At 43.3% G+C, this 20,272-nt stretch overlaps 1 protein-coding gene across 5 annotated transcripts in view; it reads right to left on the reverse strand.

Annotated features, from left to right (window-relative positions):
- USO1 (USO1 vesicle transport factor) overlaps positions 1–20,272 on the reverse strand; it is a 232,084-nt gene that overhangs the window by 106,005 nt on the left and 105,807 nt on the right. For all 5 annotated transcript variants that reach the window (XM_029598247.1, XM_029598222.1, XM_029598211.1 and 2 more), the window contains 3 exons: positions 18,579–18,719; positions 15,993–16,081; positions 13,130–13,284 (listed from right to left, as the gene is read on the reverse strand). In XM_029598247.1, the coding sequence (XP_029454107.1) occupies positions 13,130–13,284; positions 15,993–16,081; positions 18,579–18,719 (385 nt within the window). The remainder of the gene's footprint in view (positions 1–13,129; positions 13,285–15,992; positions 16,082–18,578; positions 18,720–20,272) is intronic.

Genomic DNA, 20,272 nt, shown 5'->3' on the forward strand with positions numbered 1-20,272 from the left:
AAAATTGGTTCTTACCTGCTAATTTTCATTCCTGGAATACCACAGATCAGTCCAGACTCCTGGGTTCTGCCTCCCTTTCAGCAGATGGAGACCAAAAGGTTTCACCGACACTGGCATATATCCTGGTGTGCCACCTGCAGTCCCCTCAGTATTGACCTGTATTCAGGCCAAAATTCATCCCATAACAATCCTAATGAAAGAAAACAACCTCCCACAATGAGCAGGAGAAAAGGCAGAACCCCACCCTAGAACAAATCTTTTCTTCACAACTCCGAACCAGGAGAACAAACCTGAAATCCTGAGCAGCTCTGCAGCCTATATACAATAGAAATATGACAGAAATACGAGCAGACTCTTCCCTCAAGCAGGGTGGGACTCTGGACTGATCCGTAGTATTCCAGGAACAAAAATTAGCAGGTAAGAACCAATTTTCCTTCCCTGTTCATATCCGGTTCAGTTCAGACACCTGGCAAGTAACCAAGCTTCCCTAATTAGGGTGTGACTGCAAGAGTCCCGCTCAAAGGACACTCTCACTGAAGCCCATAGCCTCTGGAGCCTGGACATCCAAACAATGTCTGGCAAAAGTGAGCAACCACTTCCAAGTAGCCGCTCGACAAATTTCTTGCGGCAACACCTGCTGGCACTCCGCCCAAGCCCGAATCGAGTGAACTCTCAATCCCACCAGGATAGGATGCCCCTTACAAACATAAATGAGCTTATTGCCTCCTTCAACTACTTAGCTATTGTGGACTTTGAGACCTTCTGCCCTTCTTAGGTCCACTCCATAGCACAAAGAGATGATCAGTCACCCTAAAGCTATTGGTGACATTGAGGTAACGCAACAAAGCCCGCTTCACATCCAGACATCTCAGTTCCCTAGCATGCAGAGTGGGCACGTCCAAATCTGAGAAAGCCGGAAGCTCTAGCATCTGGCTCAGATGGAACACAACCTGTATAGGAGAAAGGAAGGCACCATCCCTTAAAGAGATCCCAGAATCCGAGATCTTCAAAAAGGGCTCCCTACAAGAAAAGTCTGTAGCTCCGAAATTCTTCTGGTCAAACTGCTACCAGAAAAACCACCTTCAAAGTGAGGTCCTTCACAATTGCCTTCTTTAGAGGCTCAAAAGGAGCTACACACATTCCTTTCAGAAACAGGTTAAGATTCCATGAGGGCCATATTTTCCGCACTGGAGGATGCAAATGTTTTGCCCCCGAAAGAAGCAAACCACATCCGGGTGCGCAACCAAAGACATTCCATGTATCTTGCCATGAAGGCAGCTCAAGGCCGCAACTGCACTTTGAGAGAGTTAAAGGTCAAGCCCTTCACCAAATCTTTCTGCAGAAAGGCTAAGATGATGCTCGACAGCCCCAAGGCCTGAGAAGGTTTTACTCCCTGACCCATACCACCAGGACCCAAAGACTCCAGCTCCTCATATAGGAGAAGGAAGTGGAAGTCTTCCTAGCCTGCAATAAAGTGGAAATGACATCCTCTGGATATTCTTTCTCCCTCAAACGCCTCCCCTCAAAAGCCAAGCCATGATACAAAAGCAATCTGCCCAATCTGAAAATATTGCACCCTGCCGAAGGTAGTTTGGCAAATGAGCAAGCTGCAACAGACCGTCTACTGCCAGGTTGATTAGGTCCACAAACCACGGGCGCTGTGGCCACTCTGGTGCTACCAGGATCACTTATCCGGGATGAATTTCTGTCTGTCTTATTACTTTTCCCACCAGCGGCCATTGGGGGGAGACACGTAAAGAAGAATCCTTCAGGGCCAAGGTAGGACTAAGACATCGACCCTTTCTGCCCTGTAATCTCTTCTGAGACTAAAGAAGCGAGGTGCCTCCTTTGAAATACCATCAAGTCCAGATGAGGAACACCCCGTCGACACAGCAGTCATTGTCTCCTCCAACAACTCCCACTTTCCGGAGGTCCAGCTTCTGGCGACTGAGAAATTCCGCTTGAACATTGTCCACCCCAGCTATCTGAGATGCTGCTAACAATACTAGGTGCTGCTCTGCCCAGAGAACCAGCTCCTGAGCCTCCTGACTCCTGATTCCCCCTTGTCGGTTGATATAAGCCACAGTGGTTGCATTGTCTAACAAGATATGTACAGGGCTACAGTGCAACAGAGGCAGAAAGGCAAGCAATGCGAAACACACCGCCCTCTTCTCCAAACGATTGATAGACCAGGACGCCTCTTCCTTGGACCACTGCCCTTGGGCCGACTGACCCTGGCACACTGCCTCCCAACCAGAAAGACTGGCATCAGTGGAAACTACCACCCAGTCCAGAACCTCTAAGTCCACTCCATGACCTAGATGATCCTGACTAAGCCACCATGAAAGACTGGACCTGGCAGGCTCCTCGAGAGACAGTGGAAGATGAAACTGTTCCAACAAAGAATCTCAGTGAGAAAGAAAAGACCTCTGGAGAGGTCTCATGTGCAAAAAGACCCAAGGAACTAGTTCCAACATCAAGGCCATGGATCCTAATACCTGAAGGAAGTCCCAGACCCTAGGCACCACCATATCCAACAGCCTATGCACCTGCTTCTGCAGCTTGAGATTGCGACCCTTGGTAAGAAAAACCTTTCCTAACCTGGTGTCAAAGTGCACTTCCAAAAACTCCAGAATCTGGGATGGTGTGAGCTGACTTTTCACCAGGTACACCACCCAGCCTAGGGACCTCAACTGCTGCAAGACTTGAGATACTGCTTGACTGCATAGGGCTTCCGACTTCACTCGATTAGCCAGTCGTCCAGATATGAATGAACTAAAATGCCTTTGTCCTGAGTGCTGCTGCCACAACCACCATCACCTTGGTAAACGTACGTGGAGCTGTCGCCAAACCAAAAGGCAGAGCACAAAATTGAAAATGCCTTCCGAGGATCATGAACCGTAGGAACCATTGATGATCTGGATGGATTGCTATATGCAAGTACGACTCGGTCAAGTCCAGCAAAGCCGGAAACTCTCCATTGTGCACTGCCGCAATGACCGAATGCAGAGTTTCCATGTGAAAACGCAGAACCCTGAGAGCCACATTCACCTTCTTCAAATCCAAAATTGGATGGAAGAACCCTTCTTTTTTTGGTACCATGAGAACTTAGCTCCATCAAAACCCTGGCTGATACCCTCTCTGCCTGGTTTTCTGCCCCCTCAAAAGGATTGGCTCCAGGATTGTTGCCTGCCGGCTCCTTGACTCTGGGCTCCTGACGAAGGCCTACTCTGAAGAAACCTTCCATTCACCGGGAATGAGACAGCTCAAAGGAACTCGATTCCTTTCGGCTTATCTTCACAAGCTCCTCCAAGTCCTCTCCAAACAGTAGCTTTCCCTTGAAAGGTAATGCTCCTAATCGAGATTTAGACCAAATATCCTCCAACCAGTTCCTCAACCAAAGGAGACGTCTGGCCAAGACCGCAGACATCAGAATTCTCGAAGAAGTTCTGATGAGGTCATACAAGGCATCCGCGACATAAGCCGCTGCCACCTCCAGACAGTCCTCCTGCTTAGCCTGAGACACAGATAATGTTCTTGTAGACTGCAACTGCTGAACCAAGTCTAAGCTGGCCCTCTGCATAAGGCTACGGCACACAGCAGGGCGTATGTCAAGTGCAGAAACCCCAAATATCTTCTTGAGATGAATTTCCAACTTCCTGTCCTGCATATCCTTCAGCGCCGCTGAATCAGCCACAGGGATGGTGGTCTTCTTAGTGACCGCAGACACCGATGTATCCACCTTTGGGAGCGCCAACAGCTCAAGCGTATCCTTAGGCAATGGATACAACTTCGCCATCGCCGGTCCTACTTTCAGGCCAGTTTCTGGAATGTCTCATTGCGTGACCACCAGCTTTTTCACCTATTTATGAAAAGGGAAGGCTTTCGTTGGACGCATCAGGCCATCCATGACCAGGTACTCCTTCTTGATCAGACTCTTCCTGAGGAACCTTGATCCCCAGGTCTTCCAGAACATGAGGGATTTAGGGCCAAAACTCTTCCTTACGGAAAAGACACACCACTTTTGGGTCGTCGCTTTCAGCAACTGGCACCTGGCTCAGCCCTCCATCTGGATCCGGTACATCCAGGCTATTATCAGGAGCAGCTGGATCAAGCGAAGGAGATACCTGTGGAACTCCATCCCCTGAATCCTCAGAATCAACATCAGGATTGCCAGGACCTTCTCTCATCCAGAGGACCCTGTAAGTTCACCGAGGAACCTCATCCTTAGAGCTTCTAGGTCTTTTGCCAGGAAGCGGACCAAGGAGCCCCTAAGCCCGGTCCAACTGCTTCCCAGCTGCCTTTCTCGCTAAATATGCCTCATGCATAAGCAGCACAAACTAACAAAACATTGCGGGATCCTCCAAACCATCCCCAGAAGAATCCCCCTCTTCATCAGAATCGGGCTCCCTCCTATTAGCGGAGCCCTGAGCTACTGGAGACAACAGGAGGCGGAAGATTCTCAAACCCCCGAAACAGCCCGGAAGTACCTTCAGCCCCAGCAAACATGGCTGCCTTTCCCATGCCCAGTGGGAGAGGGTCTGCCAACTTCAAAGGCGCTCCCATGACTGTCTTTTTCTTAGGCTGCCGCTCCAGCATGATTTCTGCCAGCCCTGACCCGCCCTCTCCACCAGAGAGGCAGCCCAAAGCAAGAAAGCCACGCACACACATCGCCGCATGAGCAGTAAGCATTGCTGCATACCATCTCAGAAAAACAAAAAAGTGCCGCACCGGCAAAAGGAGGCCCGACTGCATGGCAAACAACCACCACCATGCCGCACAGACGACAAGCTCTGCCGCCTGAGCATGCCTGAACCAGCAGCTACCGAGTAGCTCAAGCTCCACCCGCAGCTTCTATAATACTGCCTCTCTACTTTTTTTTTCTTTTTTAACTTTAACAAAAAGCCCAAAGGAAAACACAAAAGGTACTTGCTTGTAGCAGAAGAGCTGTGGGACTCCAACCGTTCTCCGGGGGGGGGGGGGGGGGGGAACTGGCTCCACCAGATATACACCCCCAGCGGCAAAAGACCGAGCCAGGCAAGGATCCCAGACCCCCTGCTCATCCTTAAATAAATACCATACTGGGTCAGACCAAGGGTCCATCAAGCCCAGCATCCTGTTTCCAACAGTGGCCAATCCAGGCCATAAGAACCTGGCAAGTACCCAAAAACTAAGTCTATTCCATGTAACCATTGCTAATGGCAGTGGCTATTCTCTAAGTGAACTTAATAGCAGGTAATGGACTTCTCCTCCAAGAACTTATCCAATCCTTTTTTAAACACAGCTATACTAACTGCACGAACCACATTCTCTGGCAACAAATTCCAGAGTTTAATTGTGCGTTGAGTAAAAAAGAACTTTCTCCGATTAGTTTTAAATGTGCCCCATGCTAACTTCATGGAGTGTCCCCTAGTCCTTCTACTATCCGAAAGAGTAAATAACAGATTCACATCTACCCGTTCTAGACCTCTCATGATTTTAAACACCTCTATCATATCCCCCTCAGTCGTCTCTTCTCCAAGCTGAAAAGTCCTAACCTCTTTAGTCTTTCCTCATAGGGGAGTTGTTCCATTCCCCTTATCATTTTGGTAGCCCTTCTCTGTACCTTCTCCATCGCAATTATATCTTTTTTGAGATGCGGCGACCAGAATTGTACACAGTATTCAAGGTGCGGTCTCACCATGGAGCGATACAGAGGCATTATGACATTTTCCGTTTTATTCATCATTTCTTTTCTAATAATTCCCAACATTCTGTTTGCTTTTTTGACTGCCGCAGCACACTGAACCGACGATTTCAATGTGTTATCCACTATGACACCTAGATCTCTTTCTTGGGTTGTAGCACCTAATATGGAACCCAACATCGTGTAATTATAGCATGGGTTATTTTTCCCTATATGCATCACCATGCACTTATCCACATTAAATTTCATCTGCCATTTGGATGCCCAATTTTCCAGTCTCACAAGGTCTTCCTGCAATTTATCACAATCTGCTTGTGATTTAACTACTCTGCACAATTTTGTGTCATCTGCAAATTTGATTATCTCACTCGTCGTATTTCTTTCCAGATCATTTATAAATATATTGAACAGTAAGGGTCCCAATACAGATCCCTGAGGCACTCCACTGTCCACTCCCTTCCACTGAGAAAATTGCCCATTTAATCCTACTCTCTGTTTCCTGTCTTTTAGCCAGTTTGCAATCCACGAAAGGACATCGCCACCTATCCCATGACTTTTTACTTTTCCTAGAAGCCTCTCATGAGGAACTTTGTCAAACGCCTTCTGAAAATCCAAGTATACTATATCTACCGGTTCACCTTTATCCACATGTTTATTAACTCCTTCAAAAAAGTGAAGCAGATTTGTGAGGCAAGACTTGCCCTGGGTAAAGCCATGCTGACTTTGTTCCATTAACCATGTCTTTCTATATGTTCTGTGATTTTGATGTTTAGAACACTTTCCACTATTTTTCCTGGCACTGAAGTCAGGCTAACCGGTCTGTAGTTTCCCGGATCGCCCCTGGAGCCCTTTTTAAATATTGGGGTTACATTTGCTATCCTCCAGTCTTCAGGTACAATGGATGATTTTAATGATAAGTTACAAATTTTTACTAATAGGTCTGAAATTTCATTTTTTAGTTCCTTCAGAACTCTGGGGTGTATACCATCCGGTCCAGGTGATTTACTACTCTTCAGTTTGTCAATCAGGCCTACCACATCTTCTAGGTTCACCGTGATTTGATTCAGTCCATCTAAATCATTACCCATGAAAACCTTCTCCATTACGGGTACCTCCCCAACATCCTCTTCAGTAAACACCGAAGCAAAGAAATCATTTAATCTTTCCGCAATGGCCTTGTCTTCTCTAAGTGCCCCTTTAACCCCTCGATCATCTAACGGTCCAACTGACTCCCTCACAGGCTTTCTGCTTCGGATATATTTAAAAAAGTTTTTACTGTGAGTTTTTGCCTCTACAGCCAACTTCTTTTCAAATTCTCTCTTAGCCTGTCTTATCAATGTCTTACATTTAACTTGCCAATGTTTATGCTTTATCCTATTTTCTTCTGTTGGATCCTTCTTCCAATTTTTGAATGAAGATCTTTTGGCTAAAATAGCTTCTTTCACCTCCCCTTTTAACCATGCCGGTAATCGTTTTGCCTTCTTTCCACCTTTCTTAATGTGTGGAATACATCTGGACTGTGCTTCTAGAATGGTATTTTTTAACAATGACCACGCCTCTTGGACATTTTTTACTTTTGTAGCTGCTCCTTTCAGTTTTTTTCTAACAATTTTTCTCATTTTATCAAAGTTTCCCTTTTGAAAGTTTAGCACGAGAGCCTTGGATTTGCACACTGTTCCTTTTCCAGTCATTAAATCAAATTTGATCATATTATGATCACTATTGCCAAGTGGCCCCACCACCGTTACCTCTCTCACCAAGTCCTGTGCTCCACTGAGAATTAGATCTAAAATTGCTCCCTCTCTCGTCGGTTCCTGAACCAATTGCTCCATAAAGCTATCATTTATTCCATCCAGGAACATTATCTCTCTAGCGTGACCCGATGATACATTTACCCAGTCTATATTGGGGTAATTGAAGTCTCCCAGCAATAAGTGCAGAAAAATAATTTAGTCCAAACCGTGAAGATTCATCAAAGCTCTACAGAGCAAGTAGATTTTTATTCATTTTAGGCGGCAACTCCATAATTTTAGAATAGCAACAGGTTAGAATGTGTCCCCCGACACGGTCCCGTGTTTCGCCGAGGGCTGCATCGGGAGGGAGCAAGAGTTTTCACAAGACACTGTAAATAAAACGTACACCGGTAAGGACATAGAATGGCAAATAGTCGACATAAATTACAAGTGATTACACACATACCTGAATGCTGAAGGAATTCAAAGTTGGCAGGGAGCGCGTCCATCTTAGATGCAGACAGGTATTTAAAACCCACGGAGTTGGCGCGAACTCAGGTTGACAGATCACATGGTCAGACGGGGCCAATCACAGTTGCCCCCGTTCCTGAGGCGCAACTAGCAGTGCAAACAGCAATTAAACTAGGTGGCCCTGACAGGATTCTAAGTAAAAAGATGCCACTCTAATTCCCGATTTAGTCCATTAGGAGTAACTGAATCAAGTTGAAAGATCCATCTCTGTTCAATGCGTCCAAGTTGTTCATTGTAGTTGCCCCCCCCGAGGACAGTAACTTGCTCTATTGTTTTGTTGGTAATTGAAGTCTCCCATTATTACTGCACTACCAATTTGGTTAGCTTCCCTAATTTCTCTTAGCATTTCACTGTCCATCTCACCATCTTGACCAGGTGGACGGTAGTATACCCCTATCACTGTAGTCTTCCCTGATACACAAGGGATTTCTACCCATAAAGATTCAATTTTGTATTTAGTCTCATGCAGGATGTTTATCCTGTTGGACTCTATGCCATCCCGGACATAAAGCACCACACCTCCTCCCGACTGCTCCTCTCTGTCATTGCGATATAATTTGTACCCCGGTATAGCACTGTCCCATTGGTTATCCTCTTTCCACCATGTCTCTGAGATGCCAATTAAGTCTATGTCATCATTTACTGCTATACATTCTAATTCTCCCATCTTACTTCTTAGGCTTCTGGCATTAGCATACAAACATTTGAAAGTTTGTTTTTTGATTGTATTTTTATTCTGCTTTTTAATTGATAGGGATAAGTTAGAATTTTTTAGCTCAGGTGAGTTTTTAGTTACAGGCACTTGGACTACTTTTCTAATTATTGGAACCTCACTGTCGGGATGCCCTAATTCTAATGCATCATTAGTATCCTTTAAAGATACATCTCTCCGAACCATGCGCTGCTGAGCGACTGTCGGCTTTCCCCTTTGTTCTAGTTTAAAAGCTGCTCTATCTCCTTTTTAAAGGTTAGCGCCAGCAGTCTGGTTCCACCCTGGTTAAGGTGGAGCCCATCCCTTCGGAAGAGACTCCCCCTTCCCCAAAAGGTTCCCCAGTTCCTAACAAAACTGAATCCCTCTTCCTTGCACCATCGTCTCATCCACGCATTGAGACTCCGGAGCTCTGCCTGCCTCTGGTGACCTGCGCGTGGAACAGGGAGCATTTCAGAGAATGCTACCCTGGAGGTTCTGGATTTAATCTTTCTACCTAAGAGCCTAAATTTGGCTTCCAGAACCTCCCTCCCACATTTTCCTATGTCGTTGGTGCCCATGTGTACCACGACAGCCGGCTCCTCCCCAGCACTATCTAAAATCCTATCTAGGTGACGCGTGAGGTCCGCCACCTTCGCACCAGGTAGGCATGTTACCAGGCGATCCTCACGCCCACCCGCCACCCAGCTATCTACATTCCTAATAATCGAATCACCAACTATGACGGCCGACCTAACCCTTCCCTCCTGGGCAGTAGGCCTTGGGGGGATATCCTCAGTGCGAAAGGACAATGCATCACCTAGAGAGCAGGTCCTTGCTACAGGATCCTTTCCTGCTACATCTGGTTGGTGCTCTCCCATTATGAGACCTTCTTCCTCCAAGGCAGCACCAGGGCTGCCAGTCTGAAGTTGGGACTGGACTACTATGTCCCTGAAGGTCTCATCTATATACCTCTCTGTCTCCCTCAGCTCCTCCAGGTCTGCCACTCTAGCCTCCAGAGATCGGACTCGTTCTCTGAGAGCCAGGAGCTCTTTGCATCGCATGCACATGTACAACTTCTCACCGGTGGGTAAAAAATCATACATGTGACACTCGATGCAAAAGACTCAGCACCAGGAGGGACAGCCCCACGAGGGCCTACCAACCCTCCTGGGAGGAATACCTTAAATATCTTCAGAATTCCCTTTTTCTTTGGACTACAGGGATTGCACCTCTACCATCTGCTGGAGACAGAGAAATACTGAGGGACTGCAGGTGGCACACCAAGTTATATGCCAGTGTCAGTGAAACTCTCTCTGTCTCCATCTGCTGGAAGAGAGGCAAAACCCAGGAGTCTGGACTGATCCAGGCATGAATAAGAACCACAAAGGCCTACTGAAAGTTCTGTAAGAAAAAGACAAACTCCTAGGGCCCTGTTAGAAAACACAGCTTCTGTAGCTTCAGAACTAGCACTCCAGTAGCTGTGAGGGAGAGATCAAAGAACCATGTCTTACAGGCTCTATGGGGGAAGGGGGGGGGGGAGAAACTTGAGGGAGGCAAGGAGGTTACTACAGCTGCACATGCACAGTAGAGCATGATAAAAGCTCTAGAATCTTTGAAATCAAAATTCTGTGCCAGGCTCCATCGGATGACATCTTCCATGTATGAGGACTGCCATCCTACTTGTCCTCGGAGAAACATATTCTAAATTTTGAACACACAAATTCCCCTAACAGGCAGACAATTGTTAAAAATTCTCCTTGCCCTTTTTGGTTTCTGTAAAAGAAAAGCTGGAAGCAATAAAGAATGGCACAGCATAGAACAAATAGCTCTCTCTCATTCCCCATGGATATCAATCTACCTATAGCTAGGGACCTTTTATTTATTTAGTTAGTTTTCCTGGGAATCTATCAGGGTTCAATATGATAATAAAAATAAAAGAAAATTAGTGGACAGGTGACTGTTTTTCTGAGTAAATATACGAGTTTATTATGTGGACAGAAGCCAAGACAATAAAAATATTAAGCAGATTCTCCCATTCACTCACTCAGCAGCATCACTATCTCTACCCCCATCCCTTGCATAGCATGTCACTTTCTTTCCCCACACATCCAACAAGATCCCTCCTTCCCTCCATTGCAACAGCATTCATCTTTACTAGTGGTGGCTCCAGATATCTCCTCTCCCCTTCGGCAGCATGCTTGCTGAGGCTCCCGTACGTGTGTGTGTGCGTACATGTGTGTGCGTACGTGTGTACGTGTATACGTGTATACGTGTGTACGTGTGTACGTGTGTACGTGTATACGTGTGTGTGTGTGTGGCCAGGGACGCTGCTGGAAAATGCTTCTGGTGAGTATGGCCCACTTTAAATGCTACACTGGCGGTACCAAGCAGCAGACACTGACTGCTTGGTGGGACAGAAGGTTGGACTTGAATCATCATATTAGTGGCACTGGAGGGCAAGCGCATATGCTGGTGGGGGTAGGACTTGAAACACTGCAGGTGTTTTGGCCCGCACTGGCTTCCAAGAGTTGCTGAAGGCCTTGAGATGCTGCATATACAGCTCTGGAGCTACTCTTTAATCAGTCTAAAATTAGGTGAAAATCGATTTAAACCAACTGTCACTTTTTGAAAAATCTGGGAATTTATGGGTGAAAATAAGCTTAAACTGAAAACTAAATATCCTATCTAGAGCTTAAGCATGCTTTCAGCAAATGCAATGTTTAGAGAAATGCCAGCAATACCCAATGCAAAAACCTTTTCTCACCACTACACATCAACTTGGATATACATTTGTTTAAATCTCCTTTCCCTCCCCTTCCCCCCATCAAAATAACTTGGGATGTGATATGTTCTCCAATAACTATATAATGCAGAACCCCTTACAACAGAAGGGCTTCTTCCTTGCAGAAATTAACCAGGAGTAGGAAGACAGTTTTAAGCACTAAGGAAATCGCAGCTAGGACCCCACCAGGAAATAGCAGATAGCCTAGCAATTAGAGCAAAGGCAGGGAACCAAGCAACTGGGTTTGAATCCTGCTTCTGCCACTTGTTATGAGCCATGGAAGTCACTTCATATCATACTGCCTCAGATACACATTTGGACCGTATGGTCTCTGCGGAAGGCACTCATTTTACATTTTATAATCTGTTAAGCATCCTTTCAGGATAGTTTTTTTTATTGCCAACATTTTTTAAAATGTGCCATTTAATGCATGTTTAAATTGCCCTGGCAGAGAAAGGAATCCAAAATAAATATATATATAAATAAGAGAAAAGTTATTGCTCAAAAAAAATCAGAACAAAGCAAAAAACAATCAAGAACACGGCTGACATTTTAGTACATCCAACAGGGCATGCGTTTTGGTGCCACTGAAGGGGTCGGGTCCAAGGTAAGATACAGAAGTAGTTAAGGAGGAAGACTGAGGTGCCATGCAGACCTCTGTTTCTGGTTAAAAATGGTTTCCTTTTCTAAAACCCAACAGCATAAGCAAACAAAATCCACAATACTAGCAGTGCCTCTTCTATGCAGTGTAAAAATCTTGTCTTCCAATTCAGGCTGCTGCTTCAAGAATTAACATTTTAATGTTAAGAAACACAAACCTTACTTTTATAGGGCACTATTAATCGGTGTTGGACCTAGGAAAGATTTATATTGACAGTGCCAACCATTTATCTGCAGCACTCCAATAGGAAAGCATGTTGTAAAAGACTGACAGGCCGATGCAATACCGTGCATAGCGCACAGCTTAACAAGTGACTGGATGCGTGTTTTGGACACGCATATAAACCCCCCCCCCCCCATGCAAAACAAGAGTTAACGCGTCCAAAACGCACATCGATAATAGCACTCATCACATGTAAATTCATGCTGATGAGGCTATTAGCTATTTCCCTGATGCAAAAAATAAATGTGCGCCCGAAGCGCACATTTTTACCCTCAAAAATTAACGCCTGTCCTGAGCAGGTGTTAAGTTTTGAGGCACCCAAAAAGTTGTCAGAAAAGCAGAAAATACTGCTTTTCTGTACTTCCTCCAACTTAATATCATGGTGATATTAAGTCTGAGAAACAGAAAAAGAAGAACATTTAAAAAAATGTTTTGGTTTTTTTTAAAAGTGTGCCAGCAGTCAGGTTAGGAAAAGGGACGCTCAATTAACCAGCATCCATTTTCCTAACCTGCTGACAGTCACCTCTCCTTGGTGCCTGCTGAGGAGGTGGCACTAAGGGCACACAATTTCCCCTAGTGCCTCCTTTTTACTGCAGCAGACCATTTGCATATTAGAGAGGTAGACTGAAGTGTGCTAGGAGAGAGGGCGCTCAAATCATGAGCACCCCCGTTTTCCATGCGAAAATATTGCATCGGCCTGTATGAGATTAAAAGTTAATTTTGAATATTTGACATTTTATCACCAGTTTAATGGCAGTTTTTTTGTTGCATCTCACATAAACATTAGACAGCAACCTAAATAAAATTCTACTAATTGTTTTACCATCAATGGTTGAAGGAAGAAGTGTTGCTACAATTTCTCCTTGTCCTTTTTGGTTTCTGTATAAGAAACATTGGAAGCAGTAAAGGACGGCACAGCGCAGAACAAATGGCTGTCTCTCATTCACCATGGACATCAGCAGCACTACAATAGCAGGTCTGTTCAAACATAAACCAAAGACAAAAAAAAGCCATGCCATCTGTTATACAATGGATTAAACTATTGGACCCAATATATTTCACCAAATTCAGTAAAGACTGTAAATCAGGAGATGCATAGCCAGGGATGGGAAATCATCTCTACACCAGTTTAAATCTGATTTTATTTAACTTTGCATTCAAATAGGATGCACTAATCTAGATTTATTTACTGCATTTAAATTATGTTTTGACATGTCACTATTTTTAAAAGTTTTTGTTGCTTTCCTGACTGGAAGAGTCAAATATTATATCATAGAAATGAGATCCAATTGGTCTCTATGGACATCTGTGCCAAATATGACCTTATAAACTGCATGCATCAATCAGCTATTAGTCTACAATTTATATATTTTCAACTTCTCTGCTAATATGGCTGTTGCTAGGGCAGTAGAGCCTTATAAAGTCTAAATCAGGGAAAGTCAACTCCAGTCCTGTAAAGCCACAAACAAGTCAGGTTTTCCAGATAGCCACAAAGAATATGCATGAGACAGATTTGCATGCACTCTCTCCACTGTATGCAAATATATTTCATGCATATTCATTATGGATATCTTGAAAACCAGGTCTGTTTATGGCTCTTGAGGACTGGAATTGGCCACACCTGGTCTAAACAGTAAACCAGAATATAGGATGACAATTCTTCTTAGCCATTGCTTTAAGTACTTTAAAATACTGCAGAGTACATGAAGGATACCATAGAATTTTTTAAATTGTGGCTTACATAATTTCTTATGAAAGCCTGGACCACATTTGTAAAGGAAGGAATCAAATGAGGTAACCTAAGGCTTCATTTTATAAGCATTCTAAATTTGAGAAATAAAATAATTGATTTCATAGGAAAACATCAAAGGTCTCTAAATTCAGGGCCAGCCCAGTGACTCAGTAATGATGTTGCACATTGCCATGCAGAGGACTTGGGTTTGATTCCTGGGTATGGTTTTTCCTTCCTCGATCAGCAGAAGAAATGTAGATGCTGCAACAGCAAGGTTTATAGCTCCAAGGTGGGAGCAGGTCTCGGGCAATGTGAAGCAGCAACACCTAGAGCAATGGTATTCCTTTCTAGTCCTCAAGATCCACAAACCGTTCAGGTTTTCAGGATATTTCTGAATACAACTGAAGTAGTGTGCATGCAAATCAACTGAATTCAGACAGATCTGAATACAACTGAAGTAGTGTGCATGCAAATCTATTCTATGCATATTCATAAGGGGTTTCCTAAAAAGATGATCTCTCTGCAGCCCTAGAGGACTGGAAGTGAATACTTGTTACCTAGAGGGTAAACAGGATTTCTGCTAGCTGAGTTCCGAAAGGTATTGCAGCTTGTAGCTCTTTGCCAAGGATGGTTGCTGCAATGGCTGGGCTGATTTACATAAAGAGAGGAAAATTTCCGAGGACAGTAGTGAATTAAAGCTCACACCACTGCTCTGATTAAGCTGGAAGTCTTAGAAAAATATAAAAAAAAGAGCACGAGAAAAAAAAATAAACACACAAAAATGTCTCTGTTCACACAAATGAAAGTGATGCTCCTCCCTGTGCTTCCTTGAGTTTAACTTTTTCCACAGGCTTTTGAGGAAACCGAACACTAAGATATGTTATAGTGGACCTGGGGCAGAGCAAGAGCAAACCTGAGGCTTAACAGAAATCCAGGGTGGCCCTAGAACATGGTGAATGGGATGACTGGCGCTGGCTCTATGCTCAAAGGGGCACCCATACTTGCTGCTTCCAAGGGCACCCTCCCCTTGACAGCTCATAGTCTGCCTCCAGCCCCTCTCAGACATACCTGCCACCTCACTTCCAGCCCCATGACAAGACCCTGCAATGATGAACTTGCCTCAACTTTACACCTGCCTAGACAGCAGAAAAACATGTTAAAAGCCATAAAAGATGGGTAAATGTTCACTTTGTTGCCCTGCCTCCTTTTTGAATGGTACATCTCACAAAAACACAAGGCAAAATACACACATAAAAAGTCTTCAACTCTTGGGTATTTAGATTGTTTGATGCTTGATTTATAAAAAGAAATTAAAATAATGAAATAGGCCAGATGAGTGGCCACCTCAGGTTCTAAGGGCTTCAAACTCCCATGATGCACTGTAGATGACACTGCTCTCCATGGAGATAAGGAGGGGTGTCATATGAATGTAGACACAAGAGATGAAAGTACTGAAGACATAATAACTATTGTGGGGTGCAACAATTTATACAGAACTATTGAAATTGTGAAGGTGCCTATATTTGGCTGCAGAGAAGGAAAACAACCTAAAACATTTACAAGTTTTATGGTACTGCAGAAGAAACTTCCAATTCTGTTGGTGAAAGGAATGACTACTTCTGCCTGCCCTAAAACAATCCAAAAGCCTTGTGCACAAAGGCCTCAAATAGCTAAATTAACATGAATACTCAGAAAGGAGGCAACAGGAACTTTGATGAAAAGGAGATTAAAACAATGAGGTCAAATATGAACATGCCAGATGGTTTTCAAGGAATATAAAAATAATCATGAAACCCCTCCCTTTCAAAATGTAATACCCAACTGCACTAAAACAACCCAATTCATTAAAGACTTTCTAATACTACTGGCAAAAAAAGTCCCTACAGAACAGCCTCCTTACACAGTGCTTCCTGAAAACAGATTATCCTATTGACCCATTATTCCCTTAGCCTACCTTGGAGGATTTGAGGGTGCATTTACTGAAGCAAAATAGTCCTGATTTACTTGACAGCCTCGAATGACTTCTGATACAGTGTTGATGGTCTGTTGATGGAAAAAAAAATAAATGTAGCTAGGCTTAATAAAAGAATACATTTCAACACTTCACCATAATCAAGCAGAAAAATTAGTTTTTTTAGTTTATTTTTTTAAAGATAATTCAAGTAACAACTTAAAACAAAAAAACAAACACTTCCATTTACATTAAGTCTTATTTGCCTCCTGAGGAGAAATTAATATTTGACATTTTTTTGAAAGTTCCTCCTAACTTAAGCCACTACCAAACTAATTAAGTCAAGGGCATTGCGGTGCTGATCCTCATCAAAACCCCTTGCAAGTGTCATACTATTAACAGTTAAGTAAGAATACAGTAGGGGGAAAAAAAAGGTAAATCTAAAGTATGTACTCATATTGGCTATACTTAATTCAACACTGCTATCCTATCCATTTCATTTTACCATCAAGTTTTGTAATAATCTAAACAGCTACCCAAGCTAGTAAAGTTACTAACTAAATATTTAGCCTCCTAAGATCCATGGTCTTGCTGGATCGTATCCAGCCATCACCAGTCTGTTGACATAGATCTTGTTGGTTTCTGGAGAGTTCTAGTCTGCTGGTTCCAACTCTGCTACCCCATGGCTTATAGGCCATGCTTCCTTTATCTGTTTTCTCCTTATCACCTCTACTTTTCCAGGTGGTGAAGGGTGGGGTATCTGCAATACTAAAACCTTCCAAATCTATTCCTACCACTGTCCTCTATAACAGAGCTGCTCCACTGATGTGCAGTGGGGAAGTCCTTCCTGTGTTTTGTGGTGGCAGCATCAGCTTGATCCACTCCCCTTGGCCCCTGCCCCAACTCTTTTGGACAGAGCCCGAATCTCCTGCTTCTTGCTCCAGACCTGCCCTCCTGTTTTCATGGCAACCAGGTAGCACTGCGGAAGAGGGCAGGAGCTGGAACAGGTAGCTCATCCAGCAGCAATGAAGCTGAGTCTCTCTGCTTCACTCCCTCCCCCTTCCATCCCACCCTCACTTGCTGCTTGGGGTACAGGGCTCTTCTCTGCTACACAGTGCCTGCTACAGTTAAAAGGGGAGGAAGATGTTAGTGCAATGCAAGAGTTGGGCATAATGCAGAAAGTCAAGGAGGCATGTGAACACTTGGGAGAGGGGACATAGGAAACTGCTGGGGTATTAAGCACCACTCCTCTTTACAGCCAGAGATGGTGAAGATAAGGAGCACAAGCTGGGCCATATGGGGGGAGGGAGGGAGGGAAATGGATCATACCAGGATTCATGGGGTGGGGGGAGGCATTTTCCAGGGATCACTGGTAGGTTATTCCAGGCAGAAGAACATAAGAAATTGTCATGCTGGGTCAGACCAATGGTCCATCACGCCCAGCATCCTGTTTCCAACAGAGGCCAAACCAGGCCATAATAACCTGGCAAGTACCTAAACACCAAGAAGATCCAATGCTACTGATGCAATTAATAGCAGTGGCTATTCCCTAAGTAAACTTGATCAATAGCAGTTAATGGACTTCTCCTCCAAGAACTTATCCAAAACTTTTTTAAACCCAGCTACACTAAGTACACTAACCACATCCTTTGGCAACAAATTCCAGAGCTTAACTGTGCATTGAGCGAAAAAGAATTTTCTCCGATTAGTCTTCAATGTGCTACTTGCTAACTTCATGGAATGCCCCCTAGTCCTTCTATTATCCAAAAGTGTAAATAACCTATTCACATCTACTCATTCAAGACCCTCATGATTTTAAAGACCTCTATCATATCCCCCTCCCCCCCAGCCATCTCTTCTCCAAGCTGAACAGACCTAATCTCTTTAGTCTTTCCTCATAGGGGAGCTGTTCCATCCCCTTTATCATTTTGGTTGCCCTTCTCTGTACCTTCTCCATTGCAACTATATCTTTTTTGAGATGCGGCGACCAGAACTGTACACAGTATTCAAGGTGCGGTCTCACCATGGAGCGATATAGAGGCATTATGACATTTTCCGCTTTATTAACCATTTCCTTCCTAATAATTCCTAACATTCTGTTTGCTTTTTTAACTGCTGCAGCACACTGAACAGATGATTTCAAAGTATTATCCACTATGATGCCTAGATCTTGTGCAGCACACTGAACAGATGATTTCAAAGTATTATCCACTATGATGCCTAGATCTTTTTCCTAGGTGGTAGCTCCTAATATGGAACCTATCATGTAACAACAACAAGGGTTATTTTTCCCTATATGCAACTACCACCATCACCATAAAGTATTTATTTTCTCTTATTTCTTCTGAACTTTCCTCCTTCCAGCTTCACACCATGACTCCCTTGTTCTCAAAATTCTCAGTTTTTTGACCACAAAGTTCATAACCCTCAAGAATGAAAACTCGCACATAATTTCAAACACTCAGAGTAAAATGATTCATCTCTAGCAGTTCAAGCTTGATTCTTGCTACAGACAGAACAAAATCTAGCTTTGCATTCATTTATACTATCCTGCTTCGAAAATAATAATTCTCTACTTTTAAGACTTACCTCGGTCAAAATATCAGCAGGGACACCAGTCGCCATCAATATTGTACAAAGCTGCTGTAACAAACCACACTGAAACATGGATTTCTGACAACTGCTGGTGGCGCCAGGAGGGTTCATAGGAGATACCAGTACCCGCACAAGCTGTGAATAGGACAGAGAAGAAAAAAAAAGGAAAGGAAACAGCATATATGAGGAGGGAGAAAGCATTCAACATCTGACGTTTAATATATGTCATGAGGCAAAAGTGAAAAAAAAAATGGTAATCTGGAAATCCAAAAATCTTTACAATTTTTCCATAATACCAACCAGTGCTTAATGAAATTAGATTATAAATGCATTCTAAGGTAAGGAATGATGGATGACAGCATGTATCCCAACACATGTTCCATAAGCATTATGAAGTTAAGTGTCTCAGCATCTTGAAGTATTTTACTGTACCTTAAACACAAAAACATTTAAATATTTGAATTTTTAAGCTGAAATCATAAGGTATGAGCACACAATAAAAAGCAGTCTCAACTGAATCTTTCTGTACTCTCTAAAGCTGGTAAAAAATTTTATTTAAATAAAAATTAAATACCAACAAGATTTTATTTTTGTGCACATTACTAGCGCTGCAGGAGGAGAAGGATCCATATTTGAGTCTCCAGTGTGGCAAGGCTTGGATGAGTCACAAAAGAAAAAGCATAAGTCCTAGGTGAGAGGGAAAGTGACTCCATTTAGCAGAAGACCAATACTGAGCAATTCAGTTTCAAGTGAGACTTTACCGCCACCCCTCTGAGAGAACTCAAGTTGCACTTCGCCAGTCTTTTGGGAAGGGACGACAAAGAAGGAATACAGAAAAGGAAAGAGGGGGTTGTTTTACCTAGTTGCACAGTGCCATCAAGAAAGCTCAGGAAAGAAAAAGCATTAAAATATTAAGGAGGATGATATAGTCACACTGGGGTTTATTTATATAACAAACTAAGATTTAATGCATCATGATAAAAAAAAAAAATACATAGGATGGAAACACCAACTCAACCATACAAAGCAACTGAGGAAAAAGTCTCCAAGATGATGGGAGAATTGCATTCTCTAACTCTTTGTGGCTAAGATGAACATATATCTCCAATGTAACCAGGCCTGAATCATTACACAGTGCTGCTCAAAAAATCAAAATACTCAATTTTTATCAGCTTTTTTTTTTTTTTTTTAAATAAAGGATTAAACGTTACAGAAAACAGATCTTAAAGCAATGTCTGCATGAGATCTAAAAGCAAAGACTTCCCATGCTGTAAAAGTAGCTTAGAAGTATGTATTCTGGGTATAATCTCCATAGATTCTACCTGTCTTCAGTAATAGTAAATAAATAAATAAATAAATAAATAATTCACTAGTAAAGAACAAACTATCAAGGAAACATTTTACGGACTGTTTGCCAACCATAGCAAAATCAAGAATAGCTTCAGAGCCACGCTAGCACCAAAAGCTGTAACAGAATAGATGTTAATGTACTGCTACTTTTTCCTTTTATTTTAAAGTATTTCTTATGAATAGAAGGCAATTTTGCTTACCTGTGAATAGGGTTTTCCATAGACAGCAAAAAATTAGTCATAACACTTGGGGTAACATCATCCGACAGTGTCAACATGGACCCTGCTCTTAGAGCTCAGTAAAGACTGAGGATGTGTAGGAGTTCCTACATGTGCATG

The sequence above is a fragment of the Rhinatrema bivittatum genome, chromosome 1 (genome assembly GCF_901001135.1).
Source record: "Rhinatrema bivittatum chromosome 1, aRhiBiv1.1, whole genome shotgun sequence".
NCBI lineage: Eukaryota > Metazoa > Chordata > Amphibia > Gymnophiona > Rhinatrematidae > Rhinatrema > Rhinatrema bivittatum.